Here is a 23,745-nt window from a genome sequence, read left to right on the forward strand (position 1 = left end):
CAAAATCATCAGAGAGTTTTGGTATAAGTAGGCTTGGTGAAGTAATGAAGGAAGGGCCAGATTTCCTACCTATTCTGTAGACCCTTTGAGATGTCTTGTTATTTCCATCTCTTGGAACGAAAGGAACTTAGTATTTACTGTTTACAGTCGAAGATTATAGCCAAAATTCTAAGACAATAAATGGAATCCAATATATTCATAACCATACTCATGGAGCTTCAGACTAGCTCTTAAGTTAAATAGAAGAGTTAGGCCAAGAAGAAACAGCTAATCAAAAAACACAGTCAAAATCACCAACAAGATTTAGTCAAATTGAGCATTTTTATTACTTAGCATTTGAACAAGTTACAACCTCTTAGTAGGCATCCAAAAAACACTAAGAGGAAGTAGTTGCACCAATTGCCCAGCCTGCTGAACTTGATGCTCCAGAAAAGGAAACTTCTTGGCCAGGACAGTCTGTACACTGAAGTGTAGCTGTCAAATAATGTACGTTAGTGTCCTCTGATTGGTCTCCACTTTAGTTTCTGTAAAAACAGAAGAGTAGGACTTTGGCTTTAGCACATCTGTAGTAAGACCCCTGCCTCCGGCCACTGTCCATGGGAAGAAAACTTATTCCTTATTGCTATACCTTCTGCCAGGGAGGGACATTCAAGATGGGGACAATTAAAGCTCTCCCCCAGATGGAAACTTCAAGATTTTGTAGTTGCTTTTTGTCATATTCGTCTTAATGTGGGACTTAGTTTTCTTTTAGTTCATCTACTACTAAAATCAGTCAATGAAGTAGGGCTTAATTTTAACATTGGCTAAAGTATTTCTTTACTGAGAAGAAAATAAAATAAAATGATGCCAGAAATCAGAACATTATACATGTCCATTTAGCACCGATGAGAGCTTATAATAAATAAATAAGTAAATAAATAAATAAATGTGTCTTTATTATTACAAGATGATTATAAACAATATTTCCATTTAGAAAACACAATAATCTGACATCTGCTCTTTTTTCTTAGTACATAGAGAGAGAAATTCACACACAGAATTTGAATAACTCCCAGTTAATTTGTCTTCACAAAGAGCCTGAAGGTTTTTTCGTAAGTTGAAGCAGAACATGCAAGAAACTGCCATTCGTGAGAAAATCCACACCCCGGATTTCTGAGAAGCCATGTATCTCTTGAACTATCAGCCCACTGAAGAGATTCTCTCTCTCTCTCTCTATTTTTTTTTGGGGGGGGGCATAGGGTTAATAAAAGGGTTAATTTTATTTTATTTTATTTTATTTCCTTTTTGTCTTTTTTCGTGACCGGCAACGGATCGCAACCCTCAGTGTCGCGCCCATACCGGACCAGGACCGGCAACGGGATCGCAACCCTCGGTGTTGCGCCCGCACCTTGCTCAGCCAGTGAGCGGCCGGTCTGTATGTGGGATTCGAACCCTCGGCGGGAGCGCCACCGCACTTCCCAAGCGGCACACTATAGCAGTGCGCCACTGGGCCGGCCCTAAAAGGGTTAATTTTATAAAATTAAGCCTGGGTCTCTTGATTAATATTGGAGGCCAGTGCCTTATCCATTAGGTAACTGGGGCTCCTCTCTTGGTTAATTTAAAAAGAAACACTATAAGTAACCAAGAGCCCCGTGATACCAGGCACATAGTAGGTACTAAAGTAATATTTATTACATAATTGGATAAAAACAAATGTTTGTGAAATATTCTAGGAATTCAAAGTACATCATGCTTGGCATTCTATCAGGCTCGTGTAATTCCTGCACCACTCCACGTAGGACCCCATAGCAAGGTGATACATAATGAAAACCTTTTCTAAGCCCTGAATTCAGTTGGTCCTCCCCAATCACAACTCACCCATCAAAATGATCTTTCTCCACTTTTTCACCAAAAAACAAAAACAAATACAGCGAAACAATAACACACTCTCTTCAAAGAAGAAACAAAGAAAAAAACGACAAAAGCTCTACCATTCCCACTCCTAGATCTCACAGATATTGAAAGAAAGTTATTTTATAGTCTTAAACTAATTCATATTGTAAATCAACTTAGCCAGGTGTATTCCTTTTTTACTTTAGCTTATTGATTTATAGGTTATATATATATATATATATTTTGTTTGTTTGTTTGTTTGTTTTTAATTGTGGACTATTCAACTAAGAGGTGAATTGCAGTCAGTGTAGGTATGTAGGTTAGGGAATTTTTGACCGAAGAACATTTCTGGCATTATTTAACTCATGAAATGTAGATTTGGTTTTCCACTTTTTTTGTTTGTCTGAAAAAAATGTTTTATCTTTTCATTCTACTAGGTTTTTCTCTGCTTTGGTTGCAGTCTTCCCATAGAGAGAGACTGTGTGTATATTTCATTTCTTCAGAATATAATGTGCATAGTATTTGCTACTGGCTAGAAATCTTCACTGTAAGGAAAATATATCTTTATAATACTTTTCTCAGCAGATTATATTTCAGTAGTGAAACACCCACATTTCTAATTCATTTGCAATCACGAGCTTACCCATCACCTCTTAAATGGAGTAAAGGTTGTTTTTTATGTTGAGTTTAATAAGTATTATATAGGACATGTTGCTGTCTTAATGAATATAATATTTTTGTAAATGTTATTGGATAACTTTTCTAGTTTTTCTCTATTTTTAAGCATGCATTCCAAAATGCACAACCAAAAGTTAAAGACATTTTTGGTTCCAATTCTCAGGTTTTTATTTCTCATGAAGACTTAATTTTTCCAGAGTTTCTTAGGCATACTGCACCGTGATTTAAATGTTCATAATACTGTGGTACAAAGATTAATACATTATTTTTTAAATGAAAATGTGAAGAACAATTAATTTACCATGGCAATGACTTTCCATTGCCAGCAAAATTCATTAAACTTTTAATTTTTTAAACTGTATAATTTCTATTGCAGAGCACTTTGAAAAAGTAATAATTTATTGTCATAAACGTTGATTTTTTTTTTACTTATTTTTATTTATTTATTTTTTTATAAGTTGGATTAAAAGTTTCTTCATCATGTTTTCTTCTGGGTAACCATTACTAGGCCTCTATTTTCTACTTTTATATTTTTGTTGTTAATTGCCAGATTTTTAATAGCTTTCTAACTCTCCTTATATTTGCTGCTTCCGTCTAGCTGTTTGATTCCTCTTATTGCTGAATGGATTAGTTAATACATGAAATAGCATTTTGAAACAACAGTTGAGCATTATTCTGTAATAAAACCAAAAATCTGATTATGGCTCAGGACTCCCTACCAGCTCCATTTGATGAGACAGCATGGGTCAAGTCAGCAGAAAGTCCTAGAAAATCCACAGGCCTGGCTCAGGACTCCCTACCAACTCCATTTGATGACACAGCATGGGTCAGGTCGGCAGAAAGTCCTAGAAAATCCACAGGCCTGGCATCCCATCAGGGTCTGTCTAATAAGATATTTTGAAATAGAAGGCAGCTTGCTATGACTAGTTGAAAGACTGCTGCAAGCTTGGATTGACATCAGGTCTTTTCACTGCCTCAGATAATCAAAGAATCTGTGTAAAACAGTTTCTCTTATTGACTGCCAGGCCAGGCAAAGAACCTTTCCACCTGAGGTCAACTCTGCCACCTTCTCTTAGGCCATACTGCTACCTTCAGCCCATAGAATTTCATGAATAGAAAAAAAGATTTCTAAAAATAATTTTAAGGCTAGATATGTGTCTTAATGTTATGCTTATATTACATCCTATTCTATTATAACACAGTTCTACAGATGTGCACTGAAGAGTATGCTGTTTTTGCCTTTAGCCAGAGAAAGGACCAAATTTAAACAATGCCTGAGAAGGCAGTTACTGCATGTTGTGATTGGGAGGTTTCTCCAGTCATCTGTCACAATGCTGAAATTTTATCATTAGAGATCCATTTCTCTGGAGGAGCTCTAGGTTGGACAGAAGGCTCTGATTGTAGCCATGAGCACTGTTACCTGAATTATTATATGATGTAACTTCTAGTCGAAATTTTGACTGAAAAAAAAAAAAGGAAACAGTTTTTGAATTAGAGTACAGGGCAGGATTTTGATCACTGATATTGGGTAGAGTATTTTAATAGAAATAGATTAAATGTTGGTTCAAATAATGTTCCATCCTATTCTGACACTTTTAATACCAAAAATACTTATAATAATAATAGGGAGATTAATTCTCCAAAAGATACACATCTGAGTAGTGGTGTTCTTTTTTTTCTGATTTTGTTTGCAAATCCATTTTTGTCTGACTGCTTGAACTTTTCTATTTCACCCATTAAAAACCTTTCTTATATCATTTATTCAGTCACAAACAAAGCTATTGGGCTTTATTCTAGGAGCTGGTATTGAGCAATGAACAAGACAGCCATAATCCCTGACCTCATTAGAGCTTATAGTATGATTTAAATGCACACAATTAATGTGAAATTACGATATGGTGTGGTACATGCAAAGACAAAGCATAAGAGAGAATATAAGAATTATAAGTACGTGATGTAATGCATATGTTAAAGAGCTTAATTTAGCCATTCCATAGCATATTCATATATCAAAACATCATTTTGTACACCATAAATATATACACTTTTTATTTGTCAAGTAAAAAAAAAAATTAAAAAGAATTCAAAGCGGAATGGGAGAAGTATCTTCCTGAATTTAGAGGGTGTCAGGCATAGCCGCCTTGAGGAAAGGTTCACATTTCTGAGGCAAGACTCAGAGGATAAATGTAAAATAGCCAATAAAAGGAAGTTGGGTATGAGATGGTTCCAGAAAAAGAGAACAGCATGTTTAAGCAGAAGAATCAAGAGGGACATCGTGTATGTTAGGAAATGAAAATTAAAATTCTTCTTGGCTAGAGCAAAGAGTAGAAGAAAGCAGAAGGTACTATTGAATGAAGGGACTTTTAAGCCATATTAAGGAATAAGGCTTTTATCCTAAAGAATATAAAGAATCCCTAGAGGATTTTAAGCAGAGAACCATAATTTTATTTTTGAGAGAACACACTGGAGTGGCTGTTCAGGTGGATTGTGGCATAGTAAGGTGCCAGCTAAGAGGCTGGTCCCATAATTGAAGCAAGATATGATAGTGCCTTTAACTAGAGCAATAGCAATGGGGATAAAGAGAAAAAGATGGAATCAAGAAATATTTAGAAGGTATCAGAAAAATTGGTGTTTGACTGACAAAGTATATACAGAATGATGAAGGACATGATAGAGGAGGTAGAAATATCCAGAATTATACCTAACAAAGGCAATGGTTATTTGTATTTCACTGAAATAGGAAAAATAAAAACAGAGAAAGTGCAAAAGCAAGTTGGAAAGGTGAGAAGTAGGTGATAAGGGAACACACAATGAGTCCATATTTGGTAGTGTTAAGTTTTGGTGGCTGTAGGACATCCAAGTGGAAATGTCCACTAGGGAAATATATATGCAAATTTGGAAATGGGGAGAAATTCAGACTTGAGATGTAGAGTTGAGGGTTGTCAGCATGTGAGATGTAATTGAAACTGAGGGCGTGGGTAGAATGAGAATAAAGGAAAGCCTAGGACAAAACTGTGAAGAAATCAAGATTTATGGTACAGGGAGAAATACTGGGAAAGACTTTCTCCCCTCCTGCAGAATCACTACTTCCAGCTCCTTTTGCCTTGGTACAAATGCTTTTAGCTGTATTTTTATGTGACCAATGCTGTGTTTTAGATTGGCTTCATTGAAGAATAATGACATCTCCAATAACTTTTAAGCCTAAAACCCAGCATTTATACAGTTGATATAGTATTAAACATTCTGTATATAATATAAAAACCAAGATTATTTCTAAAACCCCAATTATGTCTTGTACCAGATAATCATACCTACACTTCGTATATTAAGGAAAGAATGAATCCCCAATAAGTTGCTTGCCCCAATCCTTTCTTTTATAACCACTCTTTTAAAGGTGAACAGGTCTTTGAAGGGAGACTTTGCAGTCTGTTCAGCATGCTATTTATACTTGAAAAGTGTTGAATTATCCTAATCATACTTATAGTAACAATCAAGATTAATTGCAGCTATATTAGGATTACTTATTATTTGTTCTACATCAGCAGTAACACAAATCCAATTGTACAAACAATTTCCATAATCCAAATTGTGAAATAAAGTAGGGGTGGGGAAAGACCATGCAAAACTGATTGAAATAGTATTCAAAATAAATCCTTAACCAGATGGTTATCGAAAATTCTCTTTTTGAAAAGGAGCTGATTCTGAACAGATTGTATATATGTCTCACTGGTGGAAGTGGATTATCTGTCTTGAATTGGATTGTGATGACGATGACCCTATTCTAAGTAAACCAAATCTCTTGAACTATATAATGAGATCAGGAGGAACATTCAGCTGGAAAACGACAGATTGCAATGACTGAGATGATTTTGCTAATGTTTTTTCCAGCCTTTTTCCTTTATGCACATCATACTGTACTTTTTTCCTGCAGAGATCCCTGATCCTGTAGTTCTTTATGCTGATTCTTTTTTTTCTTTTTCTTATATATATATATATATATATATACATATTTTTTATTATTATTATAAGAAGAGCTGAATGAGTGGCAGGAAGCTGCGAAATCTATCTTACAAAAAGGTGCTTTTGAAAGAGTCTAGAATATTCATTTACTGTGCAGCAGGATTGCAGTAAAACTATCAAAAGTGTACATCTGATTCACTTTTATTTCCTCTTCTCTTTAGGCCGTAAGGAGGCAAAAGTTGCTTGAACAGAGTATCCAGTCTGCCCAGGAGATCGAAAAATCCTTACACTTAATTCAGGAGTCCCTCGCATCCATTGACAAGCAGTTGTCAGCTTATATTGCCGACAAAGTGGACGCGGCTCAAATGCCTCAGGAAGCCCAGGCAAGTACAACTAGTAATGAGCTTCTGTTCTGTTTTTATTACTGGAACAAGAGGGTGCTGAGTTTCTCACTTAAAGTTTATTCGACTAATTGTGTAGAGGAGTTGTTTAGATTGACTGATTTGACTATTTGGAAGTAAGAGGGAAAAATGGGTGTAGATTAGTACTCTAAGAGTTATTTTTGAAAGTTATGTAATAGAGGAATTGAAAATAGTGACACTTGAAAGGCAGGAGCACCGAGATCTCGTGTGTATCAACATTTTAAAACTATACTAAAGCTAGGTGGAAACCATAGAAATGTAAATGGTAAAGAAAAATACTTTTTATGGTACTAGTGAGAAGCAGTGTCAAACATTTTCCTAGCAACTCGTCTTTGTTATCATGGAATCACAAGTAATATGGTCACTATATTCCTCATGGATGTGTTGAAAGTAGTTAATACACAAAATTAGAGAGATAAATTTGCATCGTATTACTAATGATCATGCTGGATATACTCACACACACATGCCGTCAACTCTGCATTTAATCTGAATTATGAAATGTGTTTAACCAATTTCCCTAAAATGAGAGATAAATCTAATGAAATTAAATCTAAGTTGACTTTAAAATAAAAACGTGTAGGCCAGATCTCAATTTGCTTTCACCTTGAAAAATATTTTTAAAATGCTGAGTTTATTTTTGAATAACATTTTAACGTAAAGCACAATAGGTATTATTTACTTAAATGTCTTTAGGATTGTATGATAGGAAGGTAGTGTAAATATGTTTCAAATTTTACGTGCATATTATGAATACTGTAACCAAGCATAACTTAAACTTACATGCTATGATGTGAGGGGCATGAGGTTAAATCTACAAATCTCAAAGACCCTCTCCCAACTGATTGTTGGAGCTATATGAAGTTTTTTGCTTTAAAATCAATTTGGGGGTAAAATATTGGATTTGCAAATCACGATTACGGTGCAATAACAGTGTTGTGAATCACATTTGAATTTGTGCCCAGAGCATCAGTGCGCACAACAGTATGGGTTAATTTACCATATTGTTTAAATTTGACCAGGAAAGTCCCTGAGAATGAGAGGCAGAGTACAGGTAGTTTTGATAGGCTTAAAAAGTCCCAAGCAAAGGGGTTCTATGGAATGCACACCATTGCAATAAGGCATGAAGAAAGAAAAGTTTAGGGGAGCATCCTCATTATAGTTTTCCACTAGGGCAATGAGTAAATACTGTAGTGAAAATGGGAAATAATAGTAAACATATCTTAGGATTTTAACTTCCTCAGTATATACACTTTTTCAACAAATCTAGTCTAGTTCTCCAGCATTCACTATCCTAAGACCTTCCCAATTTGAGTCACATAGAAAATTTTATAGGCAGGCTTTAGTAAAATGCATTATAGAAATAAAACTTGTTCCTGAATCTAAAAGAACTACATGATTATACACTAAATGCAGAGTAGAACTGCTTTATTTTTTAAATTTGGCAACATGCCCTTGGAGAAATGTTTGATTAAATAATGCTAATAACTTTCTGAATGGAATTAAGAAAACATTTGAACAGTATAAATACTAAACATTAAAACAATACATTTTTACTTTAAAATATATAAAGAGTTGCTTTTTGAGGCATTCACAATAAAACTATGAGTAGCAAATTTGCAATAAGCAAAAGCTATTACTGTCTTAGAAGAAAACTGGGGGTTTTAAGGGGAAAAAAGTCTCGTTTAATTGAAAAGGTATAATATGGGACCCTGTGTGTTTTCTTTCATTTAGATACAAATGCAAGATTTTATAAACATGAAGGTCATATATTAGTTTTAAGTAATACATTATAAAGTATTTTGTTTGGCTCTCTTAAATAAAAGCTATAGTAAAAAGTATTACTAACTATAGCAGTTGAAAAGTATGTGCAAATAACAGCACACAGGTAAATTAAGAATTTTCAAATCTAATTCAAGAAAGAGATTTTAAAGTACTAACAAGCGCAAATCCATTTTCCATGCATTTCTGGTTGCACCTGCATTTTCAAGATAATTCTTGACATTGAATCCCCTCAGTGATAATGTATAATATTGGAAAATGCAAGTCCCCTGAAGGCTATTGAAACATTCTTCTTCTTCAAGATTTTATTTTAAGATGACAGCAAGTGAATTGTTTTCTGGAACAGAGTTATCGAGCACTCCGATTTACTTCAAGGATTACATTTCCTGAAGCTCAATTTGAAACTCCCATGAAAGAAAGAAGTAGAGAATAAAGAGGTTGTCTGTGAAATAAGAACTTAAGCACAATGTGTCAGAGGATTTACAAAGAATGTAACCAAAATGACATTTTTCAAAGTGTGTGTATGTGTGTGTGTGTATGTGTGTAATGGGGGTTAATTTTAATTTGAATGCTTTGTCTTAACAAAAAAAAGAAATGTGTTTCTTTACATCTGGGTAAAAGTTCATTGCTAATTAAAAGGTCAGTGGGTTCTGCTTTCCCTTTTCAGAAATTGCGTAGTTATTTTAATTCATCACTGAGAAGCAGGACAAAATGAAAGGTGTTACCATATATAGTACACTTTTTAAATGTATGCTCAGATTTTCTGTCAATTACTGGTCACACTGATTTGTGGATGTCTGACTCCACCGTGTGGTGCACTGATAGTTTTGCTACTGAATTTAAGTCTGTTAATAGAACCTTCATTTTTCGCATTTTAAGATTCGCTGAAATCCTCAGATATAAAAACTTCGCGATACTGGTATTAAGGAAATGTATGCCATGTGTTTAACTTTCTGACAGGTATACTCATTACATATAAAAGTAGCTGAAGATGAAGATAATTCCTTTTTTTCACATTTGCATTTATAACTATAGGGCAAAAAGCTTCCCACTTGCTCAGCATGTTAATCAGTTATCTATCATGATAAGAAATCTGGGCCCTCTGATTCTGAATTGGATTGAAAAATATTTTACTTTTTAATTTAGTAACATAAGCTTCCAAAACTGAAGCTTAACCTGTTAGATAGTAAAACTACATACCACAAGTATATCAGAGAATATGTTGAACTATTGGTATTTTATTTCAAAAAATAGCAATTAACCAAATCACAATCTTAAATTGTACGACCACAGTGTCAACTTCTCAGTGGCAGCCCATTTATAGAGATTGTTTTTTTAAAACTACAAAATTAAGATGGCATCTTATTGATTCAAATAGTATAGAGCAAATTGGGAAAACCTTTCTAGATATAGAAATGTATCTTCTAGATATAGAAACCAGAAATTTAAGAACCATTTCAAAAATACTATGATTAAAAATACAAAAACCCATATGTTCTTTGCAAGAATTTTAAAAATAAAATCGCCAACTTGTATAGCTGCAAATACACACATGGCATGAATTTAGTGGTTTATCCCTTAATTTTCCAGAACAATATACTGAAACACAGAATTTTGGTTTTGGTACCTATGATCTGGTAGCAAAAATTCAATTATCCAAGATGCACCCCAGACCAATCAAGTCAGAATCTCTGAGTGGACTCAGTCGTTAAAATTTTTAGAAACTCTCTGGTTTATTCCAGTGTGTAGCTAAGGCTGAGAAAGGCTTTGGATAATGCATTACTGGTAATGGCTGAATTATTTCAGTCTTTTTTTCATATCACCTTTCTCCCCATTCTTATAAAGATTCTCACTTATGGCTGTGTTAAGATTTCAATGAAAGTGAGTAAGAGTGACAAAGTACTGGTGACTTTTTCTCCTATTTTGATTGTCCCCTCAGTCTTATGGAAAGTGGGTGCAAGGCAAAATATATTCCTGAGAACTAAAGCACAAACTAATTAGACAAATAGAATTTTCAATATGGATGTTCGAAGCTGAACTCAGCTTGATTTTCTTGTTTTTACTTTTTAAATTTCACATATACTAATGTTCCAATTAGCTTGGATGTGCCTCTCAATCTTCTTAGGGGCCAGTGGTAACTATGTTTAATAGCTACTTAAATGGCTGTCATTCTTAAAATTGCAAAGATACTTCAAAGCACACTTTTTTTTTCCTTTTTCAGTAATTTCAGTTTTTGTATCTTAAATATGTGAGAACAACCCAACATGGGTACCTTTTGAAATTCTCCATGTCATTATGTGAGATAACCACAAGAAGCAGTGGAGTTGCCCAGCAGCCTCATGTCCCACAAAGTAGATTTATATGCACAAAGAGAGGAAATAAAATTGAAGAATTTAGAAAGCAAATTATCATCAAAGTAGAGGGTCTCAAAATCAAAAATAGAAAAGTGTTACTATGTTTTTCTCACAAAGATGGAACTTTTGGGTGTTTCAGCTTTAACTACAGATCAGATTTCTTCCTTCTACCTCTTTTTCTCTCTCATTAACAATGTGGTAAAATTTAGTATCAGTGAATAGAGAACAAGAATCTTCTACTTTACCAAAGAAAGCTGGTAAGTTAATTACATTAGGTACACCAAAAAAAAGTTCATAATAAGGTCTTGCTGTGTTTATTGGAGAAGCTAAATCTAACTCACTTTACATAGGTTTGGTTATATTTAAATGTAAACATTCCAAACTATCAAAATCAATGGCTTAAAAACAAGGAACTAAATGCAGATTATGGTCTGTCAGATTGAGTTTATGATTTCATTAGGGAATAAAAGAGACTTTTATAGCATACATATGCATATTCAATTGCCAAAGGACTCAGAACAGTCTAAATTTACAGCCTATTTACTGATTTATGAATAAGATAGCATAAACTTGCATAGGGGAATTCTTTCAGTATTTATGTGATAATTCAACGATTAAACCAAAGAAGGAAAAAATGGAGAACTAGTCTAGAGATTTGGGCTCAAATGTTAAAATCCATACAGCCATAGCAGAAATAATTTCTTTTTCTTTTTACCAGAAAAGTAGATATAATGGTAAATTCAGTGCAGTTTATTTTTAAATCTGTTGAAATGCTACCCATATGTGTCACTATACATAACTGATTATTTCCAATTTAGAATGACTATTGTTGTCATTTTGACATGTTTAGTAACGTGGGAAACAATCACAAAGAAGAGTTGCAGAAGATGGAAAAGATTAAAAACATGCCACACATCATTGACTATACTTGGAGAAACTGCACAGTATTGTGTCCTCACAGGATGTTTAGTAAAGCAGTAGACATCCGTCATGTTATAAACCCAGAAGTGTACAGTCTGCAATTAAGTTACGGTATCCAATTATGAAAATCTTTCTAAAAATTCTGAAAATAAAGATGAAAATAGCAGCATCGTACTGTCATCACAATGAAGAGTTTTGCAGTACTCTGAATATTTTGAGGCAATTTAGATTCAACCTGTTTTCTCATTTTTCTCTTATACTAATGGATATTTATGCCAAAAAATAGCTCACAGAGAAGTTATTAATCTGAAATGCACAGCAAGATAATGCCTTTTATAGCATACCCTGTTTTATTTTTTTTTTGCTAGCATTTAATATCTAAAACTTTTTTAATCTTTTATTTGCTTTACTGTTATTTTCCCACTCCACCTTCATTCCCTACTAACTAAAGTTAAGCTACAAGAGAGCAGGATCACCAAGCAGATTCTCAATAAATATTTGGCAAATTCATTGAATTCACAAAGGTTTGGCCATTAATTATGTGACAGACAGATGTGACAGGAATGTAAATTTTCAAAACATGGACAAGCCCCAAATGGTCTTTGCTATCTTGTAACTCATAAGATACTATAGAAGAAAGATGGAAGTTAAGGAATTGCTGGCCAACCAAGTTTGCCACAATTATTAAGAACCACTTTCCATCTTCTTGTATCCTCTCTAATTTCTCTCAGGAGTGGTTTGTAGTTCTCGTTATAGAGGTTTTTCACATCCTTAGTTAGTTCAATTCCTAGGTATTTTATTTTTTTGGTGGCTATTGTGAATGGGCAGGCTTTCTTGATTTCTCTTTCTGCTTGTTCACTATTGGTGAAAAGAAATGCTACTGATTTTTGTGTGTTGATTTTGTATCCTGCTACTGTGCTGAACTCTTTTATCACCTCTAAGAGTTTTTTAATAGATGATTTGGGCTGTTCGATATATAGGATCATATCGTCTGCAAACAGGGACAGTTTGACTTCATCCTTTCCAATCTGGATGCCCTTTATTTCCTTCTCAATTCTGATTGCTCTGGCTAATACTTCCAAAACTATGTTGAATAGGAGTGGTGAGAGTGGGCATCCTTGTCTGGTTCCTGTTCTTAAAGGAAAAGCTTTCAGTTTTTCCCCATTCAGGATGATATTGGCAGTGGGTTTATTATATATGGCTTTGATTATGTTGAGATACTTTCCATCTATACCTAATTTATAAAGGGTCTTTATCATGAATGAGTGTTGGATTTTATCAAATGCTTTTTCGGCATCAATAGAGATGATCATATGGTCCTTGTGTTTGATTTTATTAATATGGTGGATCACATTTATTGATTTGCATATGTTGAACCAACCTTGCTTCCCTGGGATGAATCCCACTTGATCATGGTGAATGATCTTACATATGTGCTGTTGTATTCTGTTTGCTAATATTTTATTGAGAATTTTTGCATCTATATTCATCAAGGATATCAGCCTGTAGTTTTCTTTCTTGGTTATATCTTTATCTGGTTTTGGTATCAGGATGATGTTTGCTTCATAGAATGTGTTTGGAAGCTTTGCTTCTGCTTCAATCTTTTGGAATAGTTTGTAAAGAATCGGTGTCATTTCCTCTTTGAATGTTTGGTAAAATTCTGCTGAGAATCCATCTGGTCCCGGGCTTTTCTTTGTTGGGAGATTTCTGATAACATCTTCAATCTCCTTTAATGTTATCGGTCTGTTCAGGTTTTCTATATCTTCATGGTTTAATTTTGGAAGCTTGTGTGAGTCCAGAAATTTATCCATTTCCTCCACTTTGACGAACAAAAATAAAGCAAGATGGTGGAATACACGGTCCCCAGCATCACTCTCTCCTACAAATCAACCGATTTACAACTATTAAAAAGCAATGGCAGACAAGCTGGAGCTCAGGAGAAGAAGAGGAGAGACTATGGAGTGCATGAAGGCAGGAGAAGCCATGATGAAAGAAAGAAAAGGACCATTCTGACTGCTTTGAGTCCCAGGCACTTCAGGGCTGGCCATGGAAAGCACATGGTGCAAGAGCTGGCAAATGCCATAGCTGTGCCCTTTGTATGAAGTTGCTTGGAGGTGGCAGGGGAGAAGAGAGCCTTGGTGGCCCTCAGGCCAGCAAGACCACTAATAGGGTTACTGTGGACCCACATAGGAGTGAGGGGCCACAGACAACAGAAAAAAGGACCCATTCAGAGGCCGGTGAGTCATCGCAAGGGACCAGCACATGGCACACCCCATGAGAAGTGTTTGGAGTGCAGGTGGTGGGGGAGACAGGCCAACCAGGGAACATTGAGGCACAGCATGGACAGCTGATCTGCCCTCTAATCAGCACAGGACCACTCAGTGGATACTAGTAAGGAATATAGAACTGCAGGGGGTGCAGTTTCCTGAAAAGACTCAGGCCTGGACCAGAGTTTCCACACAGCCCAGGTGTTCCAGCCCTCACAAGACCCAGAAGTGCTCATAAGGTCAACAATTAAAACCTGAGCTGCACAAAAAGCCTTCCCCAGCAAATCAGCAGCAAAGAAGCAATTTAGCTTAGCTCAATCACAGGGATCAAGTGCTGGTCACTACATGAAGTTCCTCCAATTTAGTATTAAGCAAAGGACAACAAATTAGTTCCAGTGCAGAGTTTAATTGGTGGGAACACTGAATAATCCAACACAGAACTGAAAGAAAAACAAAATACCCACAGATCAGAGACAAAGTTTGATATGAACTAGTAAAGGTCTAACATCACCAAAGAACACCTATAAAATCTAGGAAAACCGGAAGCCCCCTAGGCTCCCAAGCTAGGGAGGAAGAAGGGATGAGAGCCTCATCCACAGCCCCCTGACATCAACAACCAGCCCAGTGACAACCACTGAGTTGCCACAGGAAGCTCCTGGGCTCCCAACCTGGGGCAGTTAGGGGCCCAAGTCCTCAGCCTCATCCCCTTAACATCTACAACCAGCCCAGTGATGACCACCAAGCCATGTGCAGGAAGCACCCTGGGCCCCTGGGGCAGTGGGGGTCTGAGGGCCTCGGCCATACCCCCTTGACATCTACAACCAACCCAGTGATGACCACTGAGCTGCCACTGGAAGTGCCCCAGGATCCCAAGCTGGGGCATTGGGGGTCCAGGGTCTTAGCTATGCCTCCAAAGCATCCACATCCAGCCCAGTGACAACCACCAAGCTGCTGACAGAAGCACCATGGGCTCCCAAGGGGGATAGTGGGGGGCAGAGGTCCTCAGCACACCCCCTGACCTCCACAACCAGCCCAGCAAGAACCAAGTCACGGCTGGAAGCCCCCTGGTCTCCCCTGCTGGAATGATGGGGGTACCATAGGCCTCAGTCATGCTCCCACTCTTTCCTCCTCCTCCCACCCTATTTCCCTTCACCTTCCCCTCTCTCCCAACTACTCTGCAACAACATCTTAGAATGAGGGGGAAGCCGAACTCAGCTGCAGTTAAGCAAGCGGCTACCACCACCCTGGGGCCCAGCCAGGGTCCTGAGGCATGGGGTTGGGGCAAGCCAAACCCAGCCACAAACAGGTAAAGAGCACACCAAAAACACCATTTCCACTTAGGTAGCCCACCATGGCCACCACAATTGCCATGGTTGCCACAAAAGTAGTTAGTGTCTATAGCAGCAGCAGTCACAGCCACCATGCAGATGGTATGCCAGACTCTCAACCGCACTGACACAAGGAGAGGCACCAGTGGAAACCAAAAAAAAAAAAAAAAAAAAAAGTAAATAAAACGTCCTTTCAACAAAGCACTCTGGAGTAATAGAAACAGCAGCTAATTTACGATAATAGGGGAGGACTTGATCACACGTTATGTCAGTACTGATCAGATCATCTAGGCAACAAACCAACAGAGGAACAGTTGGAGAGAAGAAATCTATGGTCTTTAGATCGGGGAGGAGGGAGGGTGGGGAGGGAGAGGGGGAAAGGGAGAGATTGGATAAGGGGCATAAAAAGTATGGTTTGTAACAATGAATATGCTAATAAAAAATTTTAAAAATAAAAATTAAATTAAAAAAAGAAAAAAATTTAAAAAAGAACTTTTTTGACACTGGCAGTTGATAGTATCATAAGGACTTCTTGTCATAGTGCTTTAAAACATTGCCAGAGTTTGGGTGCTTTGAAAACACTTCCAAAATATTTTAAGCAGTAAAAATTGGATTTTTTCACATGAAAAGGACTGATTAATGGGAAGTACATATTCCAGCCTCTCTGTGTATTACGTGCTTTTCAAGGAAAAGTCTAATATTTTCAAAGCATCCACATCATTTTATTTGATCATTACAACAGCCTAATGAAGTAGATAAGTCAAATATTTGTGTTTAAGGGAATATTTGAAAGATCAGATTAATGATTGAGACTTCGGTTGATGGAAATGTTCTAAAATTGGATTGTGGAGATGGATGCACAAATCTGTAAAATTGCTAAAATATTTATTGACTTATACATTTCAAATGTGAGTTTTATGGTACATAAATTATACCTCAGTAAAGCTGTTTTTAAAAGAGACTGCTTAATAGAGAATAACTCAAATAGTGTATTTTAAAAAATTATTTTAGGTTACCATCAACTTTTATACTTCATTATTTTGATTCATAGTAAAGAGTGAAATATGAAGAATTTTCTTAACCTGGAATTAACTCAAATGGTGAATATTTCTTGATGACAAGCCTGGTGTCTACGAGATCTTTTATAGTAATATTATTATGTTTCAATTGCTCACATTCTAATACATTTAATGGATTTTATTTCTAAATCCTTTTTACTGAAGCTGGGATTTGAACCCAGATCTGCTTTCTTCACTTTGATAGTAAGCCTTCTATCAAGTGAAAATTATCCTACAGCTACTACAATCCCCCAATTATTTCTATTCAGCATTCCAAAATGCTCTCTAAAGTTTGGTTTTGTCACTTGTCTCATTTGAAAATTATCCTTAAGTGCTTGAAAGACATAATTACAATGGTTTATTCCACTATCATCATTATCATTACTACAACTAAGTATAATATTGTTATTAATATATTATAAGAAATAACAATTCCACAGTATGTTCACTTTTTGCATTTAAAAGGATCTGTTATTATGTTTACATAGAAAAATTTACATGTTGTATTTCTCTCCTGGAAATTTATGGCCCGATAAAAAAAAAAAAAACTGCAATGCTTTTAGTTTAACCCAGACTTAATAATAAACCACAGAAATGTGTTCTTCCAGAAATTTTTTAATATACCACAAAACTCATATACCAAGGAACAATGCACAGGATATACACTAAAATAGACTGTTTCCTTCATACCACCACCGCCTCCCCACACCTATCAGAGTAGTGGGGGTGGGGTGGAAGGAGGGCTACCAGTGAATAGTCTTAAAATATGCACCATTGCTGCATAAATTTAGATAGACATACACACACAGGCACACTTCACTCACTCACTAAATATGTAATAAGGGCTTCTGTTGCATATTCCTGATAAAAGTAAAAAATTCTCCAGATGATAAAATTTAGCTTATAGGTAATATTCTGACTTGTTTAATCAAATTCTGGGTGTTTTGTTTTGTTTTTACAAACAGTAGTACAAAGACATGTGCATTTCTTTTATATTTTTTACTTGGTGAATTATTGTAAAGTATAATCTGAGACTTTGCAAAATTATTTGCTAATGATCATATTTATAGTTTTGCATGTGCCCATTTTTGAAAAGTACACATCATCCAAGATCTTTTATTACATTGTTTTCCTTTAATTTTGTAAGTACTTGTTACATGTGGACATTTCCCCTTCTGAAGGATGCAATTTCGAAATTAATATCTGTTTCTAAATGATTAATCTAATAGTGTTACAGTTCTCTGTTAATAGTCAATAATCTCAGCGTGACATCTTTTAATACTTTTCTTTCTGAAATATTTTTTAAGTATTTTCTCTAGAATGATTTTCTTTCTTTGCTATCACAAAAGCTCCAATAATTATTTGATATAGTTTCCTTTATTCCATTAAATACTTTAGACAGCTACAGCTTAATTTTGCTTGCCATTTGCTGTCATTAATTTGATATATGACAATGGTCTGATGATGTAAAGCATGATAAAAAGCCCTGCTCTCTGCTCAGTTAATTGTAAAGTGCTGTATTGGTAATGTCATTAATGTTTGATCGATTTTTTGTTGTATAATTTTACCCTTTACCATCTTTAAAGAAAAAAATGTTCATTTCCATTTCTATTGTTTTTTTCCTATTTTGAATATATAATGCAATGAACATAATTCCTGTATTGTCAAATGTATTTTATTTTTTGTAACAGCATGATGATATAATTTGATTTATATTACTTCACTTTGTGAAGAAAATCTAGTGATTCTGAAAAGTATTAGTGTGAGAACTCCTTTTAGAGCATACCTGGATGTTCCAAATCAGTAGCTCTGGTTTGCTACTTTTTATTTTGTATCTGTTGGAATTTACTGAATGTATATGAAACCAGGCTGATAATTTCACAAGATAACTTGTTTGTTTTCAAGCAATTAGCACTCATATCCTGGTAGATGTATATATTAGATGAAAATAGAACTCAAATTATACATCCTTCAGATCTTGAGGAGGACATACAAATCTAGTAGCTACTTATGGAAATCATTTTCCTTTTGATTCAATCTTCTGTCCACAATGTTTTCTTCTGCAATATTATTTTCTTTCATCATCTAACCGTAATGTCAAAAAGGACAATGTAATGTTGGTCTTTATTTTATTAGACAAATTTTTAAATAGGAGGTTGTCCATTCTGTCTGGAAGTTTCCATACTACTCTGTTAAACAAATCACTTATCTGTTTCACAATAAGCCTGCCCTAAAGTGATAAGCATTTTTTAAATTATGTGGTTCCAAAATAATACTCTGATGAAGTTAAGTAAAGTGGGTGGTAAAAGATTTCCTAAGTGCACACTAAAAATTAATTATAATTTGAATGTAAAAACTGTGGAATTAATTTGTAAAGGTGCTACCCTGATATAAATTCAATGCATGTTTCCCCAAAGAATCAATTGGAAATATATATTCATTTTATTGTGTAATTTTAATAATAGATTGAATTATGTTAATGAATATATTAATTAGATATTATAATTAAGTATATCAATTATCCAATTGATATATTAATTGGATAGCTTTTCCCAAATCTACTTAAGTGACATACTCTGCCAAAAAAAGCAAAAAGATAATTTGAGCAATGAACTGTATTGCTGTTGTATATACACAATGTTTATTAATCCATAAAATACTCTGACAAGTTCAGTAGTACACATATTTATCTTTCATTTCCAAAATATATTTAGCCACTGGGTTCTTCTTATGCAAAATCTACTTAATTCATAGACAAATTTTGATCTCTTATCATAAGAACAGTAGTATAGGCATGAGAATTTTTCCAGAAATGCCTATAAATTATGATAAAGTCTCAGTTTTATGTGATGTCCAACCACGATTTTTTTTTTCAATTTATTGATTTTAGTGGTGGTGACTACTCTAAGAATACATAAACTCATCCTCTCAACAGTCTAACTACTTGATTTATAAATATGAACATTTCGAATTCCATGTAAGGTTTTACACTGAGTTCCAAATTGCTGAATCTTCCTCTCACATGTTACTTGGTCCTTCACATCCCCTGGTGGCAGATAAAAGTTAAGTTTTTGGCTGCATGTTTGTAAGTTATTGTTGCTCCTATTGTTTGTTATGACAACACATCATGGCTCATTTGAAAAAGTGTGGAATGTACGTCAGAATGCCTGTGTTCCAATTATCACTTAGGTCATCTTTGCTTTGTTTTGTAATGCCAAGCTTCTAAAATTCTGAGGGACTGTCATTAAGGGGAAAAAAAATACAAATTACAAATAGAAAATTAAATTACAGATTTTAGAAGAGTCTCTTGCAAATGAAGGGCTCTATAACATAAAATTCATTAGCTTCACACTAATTCCTCTTCTAGATAGTTATTCTTACTCCAGCCACATTCAGTCTTTCTTTCCATAAAACTCAGCATACACATGTTGCAAACTCAATCTTTGCTACTGTGGTTCCCACAGCCTGAAATGGAATCTCATTTTCTTTTTTACTACCCCTCCAATGTCCCTTCTCAAACATACGCAATTTAAATAATGCCAATTCCTTAAATTTCACCAGGTTATAATAGATATTAATATTTCCCTTCTCTTTGATTATTGAGCTTGAGGTTTGTTTTTTTGTTTGTTTTTGTTTTTGTTTCCTGTTTAAAAAAAGGCATTGGGGGCCGGCCCGGTGGCGCACTGGATAGTGCGCTGCTTGGGAAGCACGGCGGTGCTCCCGCCCGAGGGTTTGGATCCCACATACAGACCGGTTCCCGCTCACTGGCTGAGCGAGGCGCGGGAGCAACACCAAGGGTTGCGATCCCGTTGCCGGTCCTGGTCCGGTACGGGGGCGACACTGAGGGTTGCGATTCGTTGCCGGACACGGAAAAAGACAAAAAAAAAGGCATTGAGTTTGCTACTTAGCTACCTTGGGCATATCAACATTTTCACCCTCATTTTAAAATGATGATGATAAATATTTATGTTAATTTGATTAGGAATGGAATGAATTATGTAAAGTGTTGGTATACCAGCTCACACAAATGCCTGCTTTGGTGATGATGATACTGATGATGTTTTTTTTGTTCTGTGCTCTTCTCTTATCCCTCTGGTATAAAAGGCTAAAAGACTGTGTATATTTCATTTTCTCTTTCACTATATCTTGGTTGCTGAGGGTGTGGAAAAAGTTTTAAAATCATGTAGACATATACTATTACAGACATGTAATTTGGGCCATCTACTCTCTCTGAATATCCTTTTATTTTTCTCTCATCAGTTTCTTTCCTCCATCTCCACAATTGTGATGTAACTTTCATCACTTTCCTCTAGACTATCCTTGACCTCCTGTCTTATCCTCAGCAGATACCAAGGGTCTCATCTTTATAAGAAAATGATACGTAACATCATTGATAATTTATGAGTAAATATTTGTACAAAGAACTTAAACAGGTCTTTTTACACATACTGTCACATCTAATCTTTTTAACCACAGCAATGTAGTAATCTAATAAAGATATAAAAATTTCCCAGATATACTGTCTACAAATTATGATAAATTCTCATTGCTGGCTTCTCATTATCATTCTCAGTTTAGAGATGAGGAAACTGAGGCCCAGAGGTTTTGGTGCTTTGCCCAAAGTGGCAAGTCAAAGCCCTGAGATTTAAATCCTAGTTGCTCTTAACATTATTCCATTTTGATTTCTGAGAGCATCAAGTAAGAAGCTTCTTGTCCCCATATCCAAAATTATCTCTACCTTTGGTTTTCAAAAAAGAGCTACTTTTCCTCTGGTTAAAATTTTTCATTGACCATGACCTTTGTTCTCCACTCCATTTCCCTTGCTTTCCATGGGGTTTTTCTAATCAATTATCTTCTTAACTTTTTTTTTAAAAAAATCTTTATCCATTGGCTCATTTCACAAAGCTTTAAAATGCGTTCAAGTCTGAGTGACCTGAATTTCATTATGTGTAGAGACGGATGTCTTCAAATATAATTTAAACTATATTTATAAGGATGCTTTTTGATCTTTAATCAGACTTTTGCCATTGGAAATCTGATTTCTTCTCTCATCATCCACTGACTCTGTTCCATCTACAGTGCTCATTGACCAACTAATGTACCCTGGTTACTATTTATCTCATTCAAACTGTCTCAAAATCGACATTGTTGTCCTCTCTCTCATTCTTAAAATTCTCACATCACTGGATTTAAGTGACATTCTCTCTCTTCCTGGTTCTTCCTCTTCTCTTCATAGACTGTTACTTCTCTTTCTTTGGTGCTTTTCTTCTCCACGTTCCTTAAATTGCTGTGTTATTTATGGTTTTCTCCTTGCTCTTTCTTCCTAATCCCCTCTAATGTTTAAAAACACTAAAATAAATACATATTGTACAAGTATGTGTTTTCCTCTTTTTCTCTCTCTGCACATACACACCTCTAGAGTGATTATAAAATGGAAACTTATTTCAAAGTATTATTGGTTTATAGTAGCATTTTCTCACTATGAATTTCTTCAGTTATTAGATTAAATATTAGCAATGAAACTGTTACTATCTGTGATTCTGAACAATTTATAAATTTAAAATTTGTTTTCATTTTCAAAATACTAGAAACCATTTAGGACATGAGGTTATTTAATACCTAATTTCCAACTACATTTGTGGTTCTATAGCTGCCAAAGTCTTCATACTGTTCAGTGCCCTATCTGCAACTTGCTTTCCCTCAACCAGAAATGCTTTTGTTTTCATAATTTCTATCTCCTTGCATAGCCAGCATACTATTTAGGACTTTTATGTACAAGTAACAAAATTGAGTTAACTAAAGCAAAAACAAAAATGGGGGAGTAAGATTTGTTATAAGGATAAAGGGAAGTCTCATGAAAACCAAAGGCAAAAATAAAGTTTTGACTCAGGAAGGGACTAATGCCTGTGTTTGGATTTGTAACAGTTATTTATCATTATCTATAGTGGTTTTGTGGGTTGAGAAGGCTCAGCTGGATGGTTCTCTCTCAGGGTCTCTTATGTGATTATACTGAGTTGTTGGCTGGTACTGTGGTAACCTGAAAGCTCATCTAGGCTGGATATTCAAGATGGCTCACTCACATGGCTAGCAGTTGTCAGCTGAAAACTCACCTGGGATTGTTTACTGAAGCACTTAACCATGGCCTCTTCATGTAGCTTCGGTTTCTCAGAACATGTATGCTGAATGGATTCCAAGAGGGAGCACCCTAAGAGTAAGTGTTCCAGAAAGATGAAAGTGGGGCTGGCCAGTTAGCTCAGTTGGTTAGAGCACAGCTTTATAACCTCAAAGTCATGGGTTCGGATCCCCCTACCAGGCAGCAGAAAAAAAAAAAAAAAGTGGAAGTTGCCAGGCCAGTTAAGGACTTTTGCTGTAACTGGCAGAGCATCACTTGTGCCATGTTCTATTGGTCAAGGCAGTCAAAGGGCCAGCCCAGATTTAAAGAAGTAAAGAAAGAAACTCCACCTCTTGGTGGGGAGTGGTAAAAGGAGCACATGATGTTGGGAGCTATTGTTGCAGCCATTTTTGGAAAATGCCATCTACTTCAGCCTGCTATTGGAAGCCCTCAATATTTTTGTTACCACCTCTCTTTCTGTACCTCTGCTTTCTCTGCTTATGGAACTTCGCTATTCCTCAAATGACACTATAAACTATAGACTTCATAAACATAGTTTCCTAGCATACATAACACAGTTTCGAGCATCTATAGAGTGCAACCAGACTTTCTCATGTCAGTTCTAAATATCTGAAAGAGAATCTGATGGATCTATGTTGCCACTTGCATTGTCAAGGTTCTAATCATCCATGACTTGGGGGTGGGTGACTAGGATTATGTGGCACAAATATGTTTGTTATGGGCCAACCTTTTTGAGTGGGGTGGGCATTTCCTAGCTTAATGGTCATGGCCATAACCTCCCTAAAGCATCTGCTACTCATGCTTATTAATTATTCAGAGTTCTTTTTTTTTTTTGTCTTTTTCCGTGTCCGGCAACGGATCGCAACCCTCAGTGTCGCCCCCGTACCGGACCGGGACCGGCAATCCGATTGCAGCCCTCGGTGTTGCTCCCGCGCCTCGCTCAGCCAGTGAGCAGGAACTGGTCTGTATG

The 23,745-nt window shown here is 35.7% G+C and overlaps 1 protein-coding gene across 1 annotated transcript in view; it reads left to right on the forward strand.

Moving 5' to 3' along the window:
• LOC103596673 (dystrophin-like) overlaps positions 1-23,745 on the forward strand; it is a gene marked incomplete at its 5' end in the record, with an annotated part of 285,255 nt that overhangs the window by 164,358 nt on the left and 97,152 nt on the right. Inside the window, one exon of the mRNA XM_008580348.1 lies at positions 6,732-6,893. Within this exon, the coding sequence (XP_008578570.1) occupies positions 6,732-6,893 (162 nt within the window). The remainder of the gene's footprint in view (positions 1-6,731; positions 6,894-23,745) is intronic.

The sequence above is a fragment of the Galeopterus variegatus genome, unplaced genomic scaffold (genome assembly GCF_000696425.1).
Source record: "Galeopterus variegatus unplaced genomic scaffold, G_variegatus-3.0.2 Scaffold2070, whole genome shotgun sequence".
In the NCBI taxonomy this organism is placed as follows: domain Eukaryota; kingdom Metazoa; phylum Chordata; class Mammalia; order Dermoptera; family Cynocephalidae; genus Galeopterus; species Galeopterus variegatus.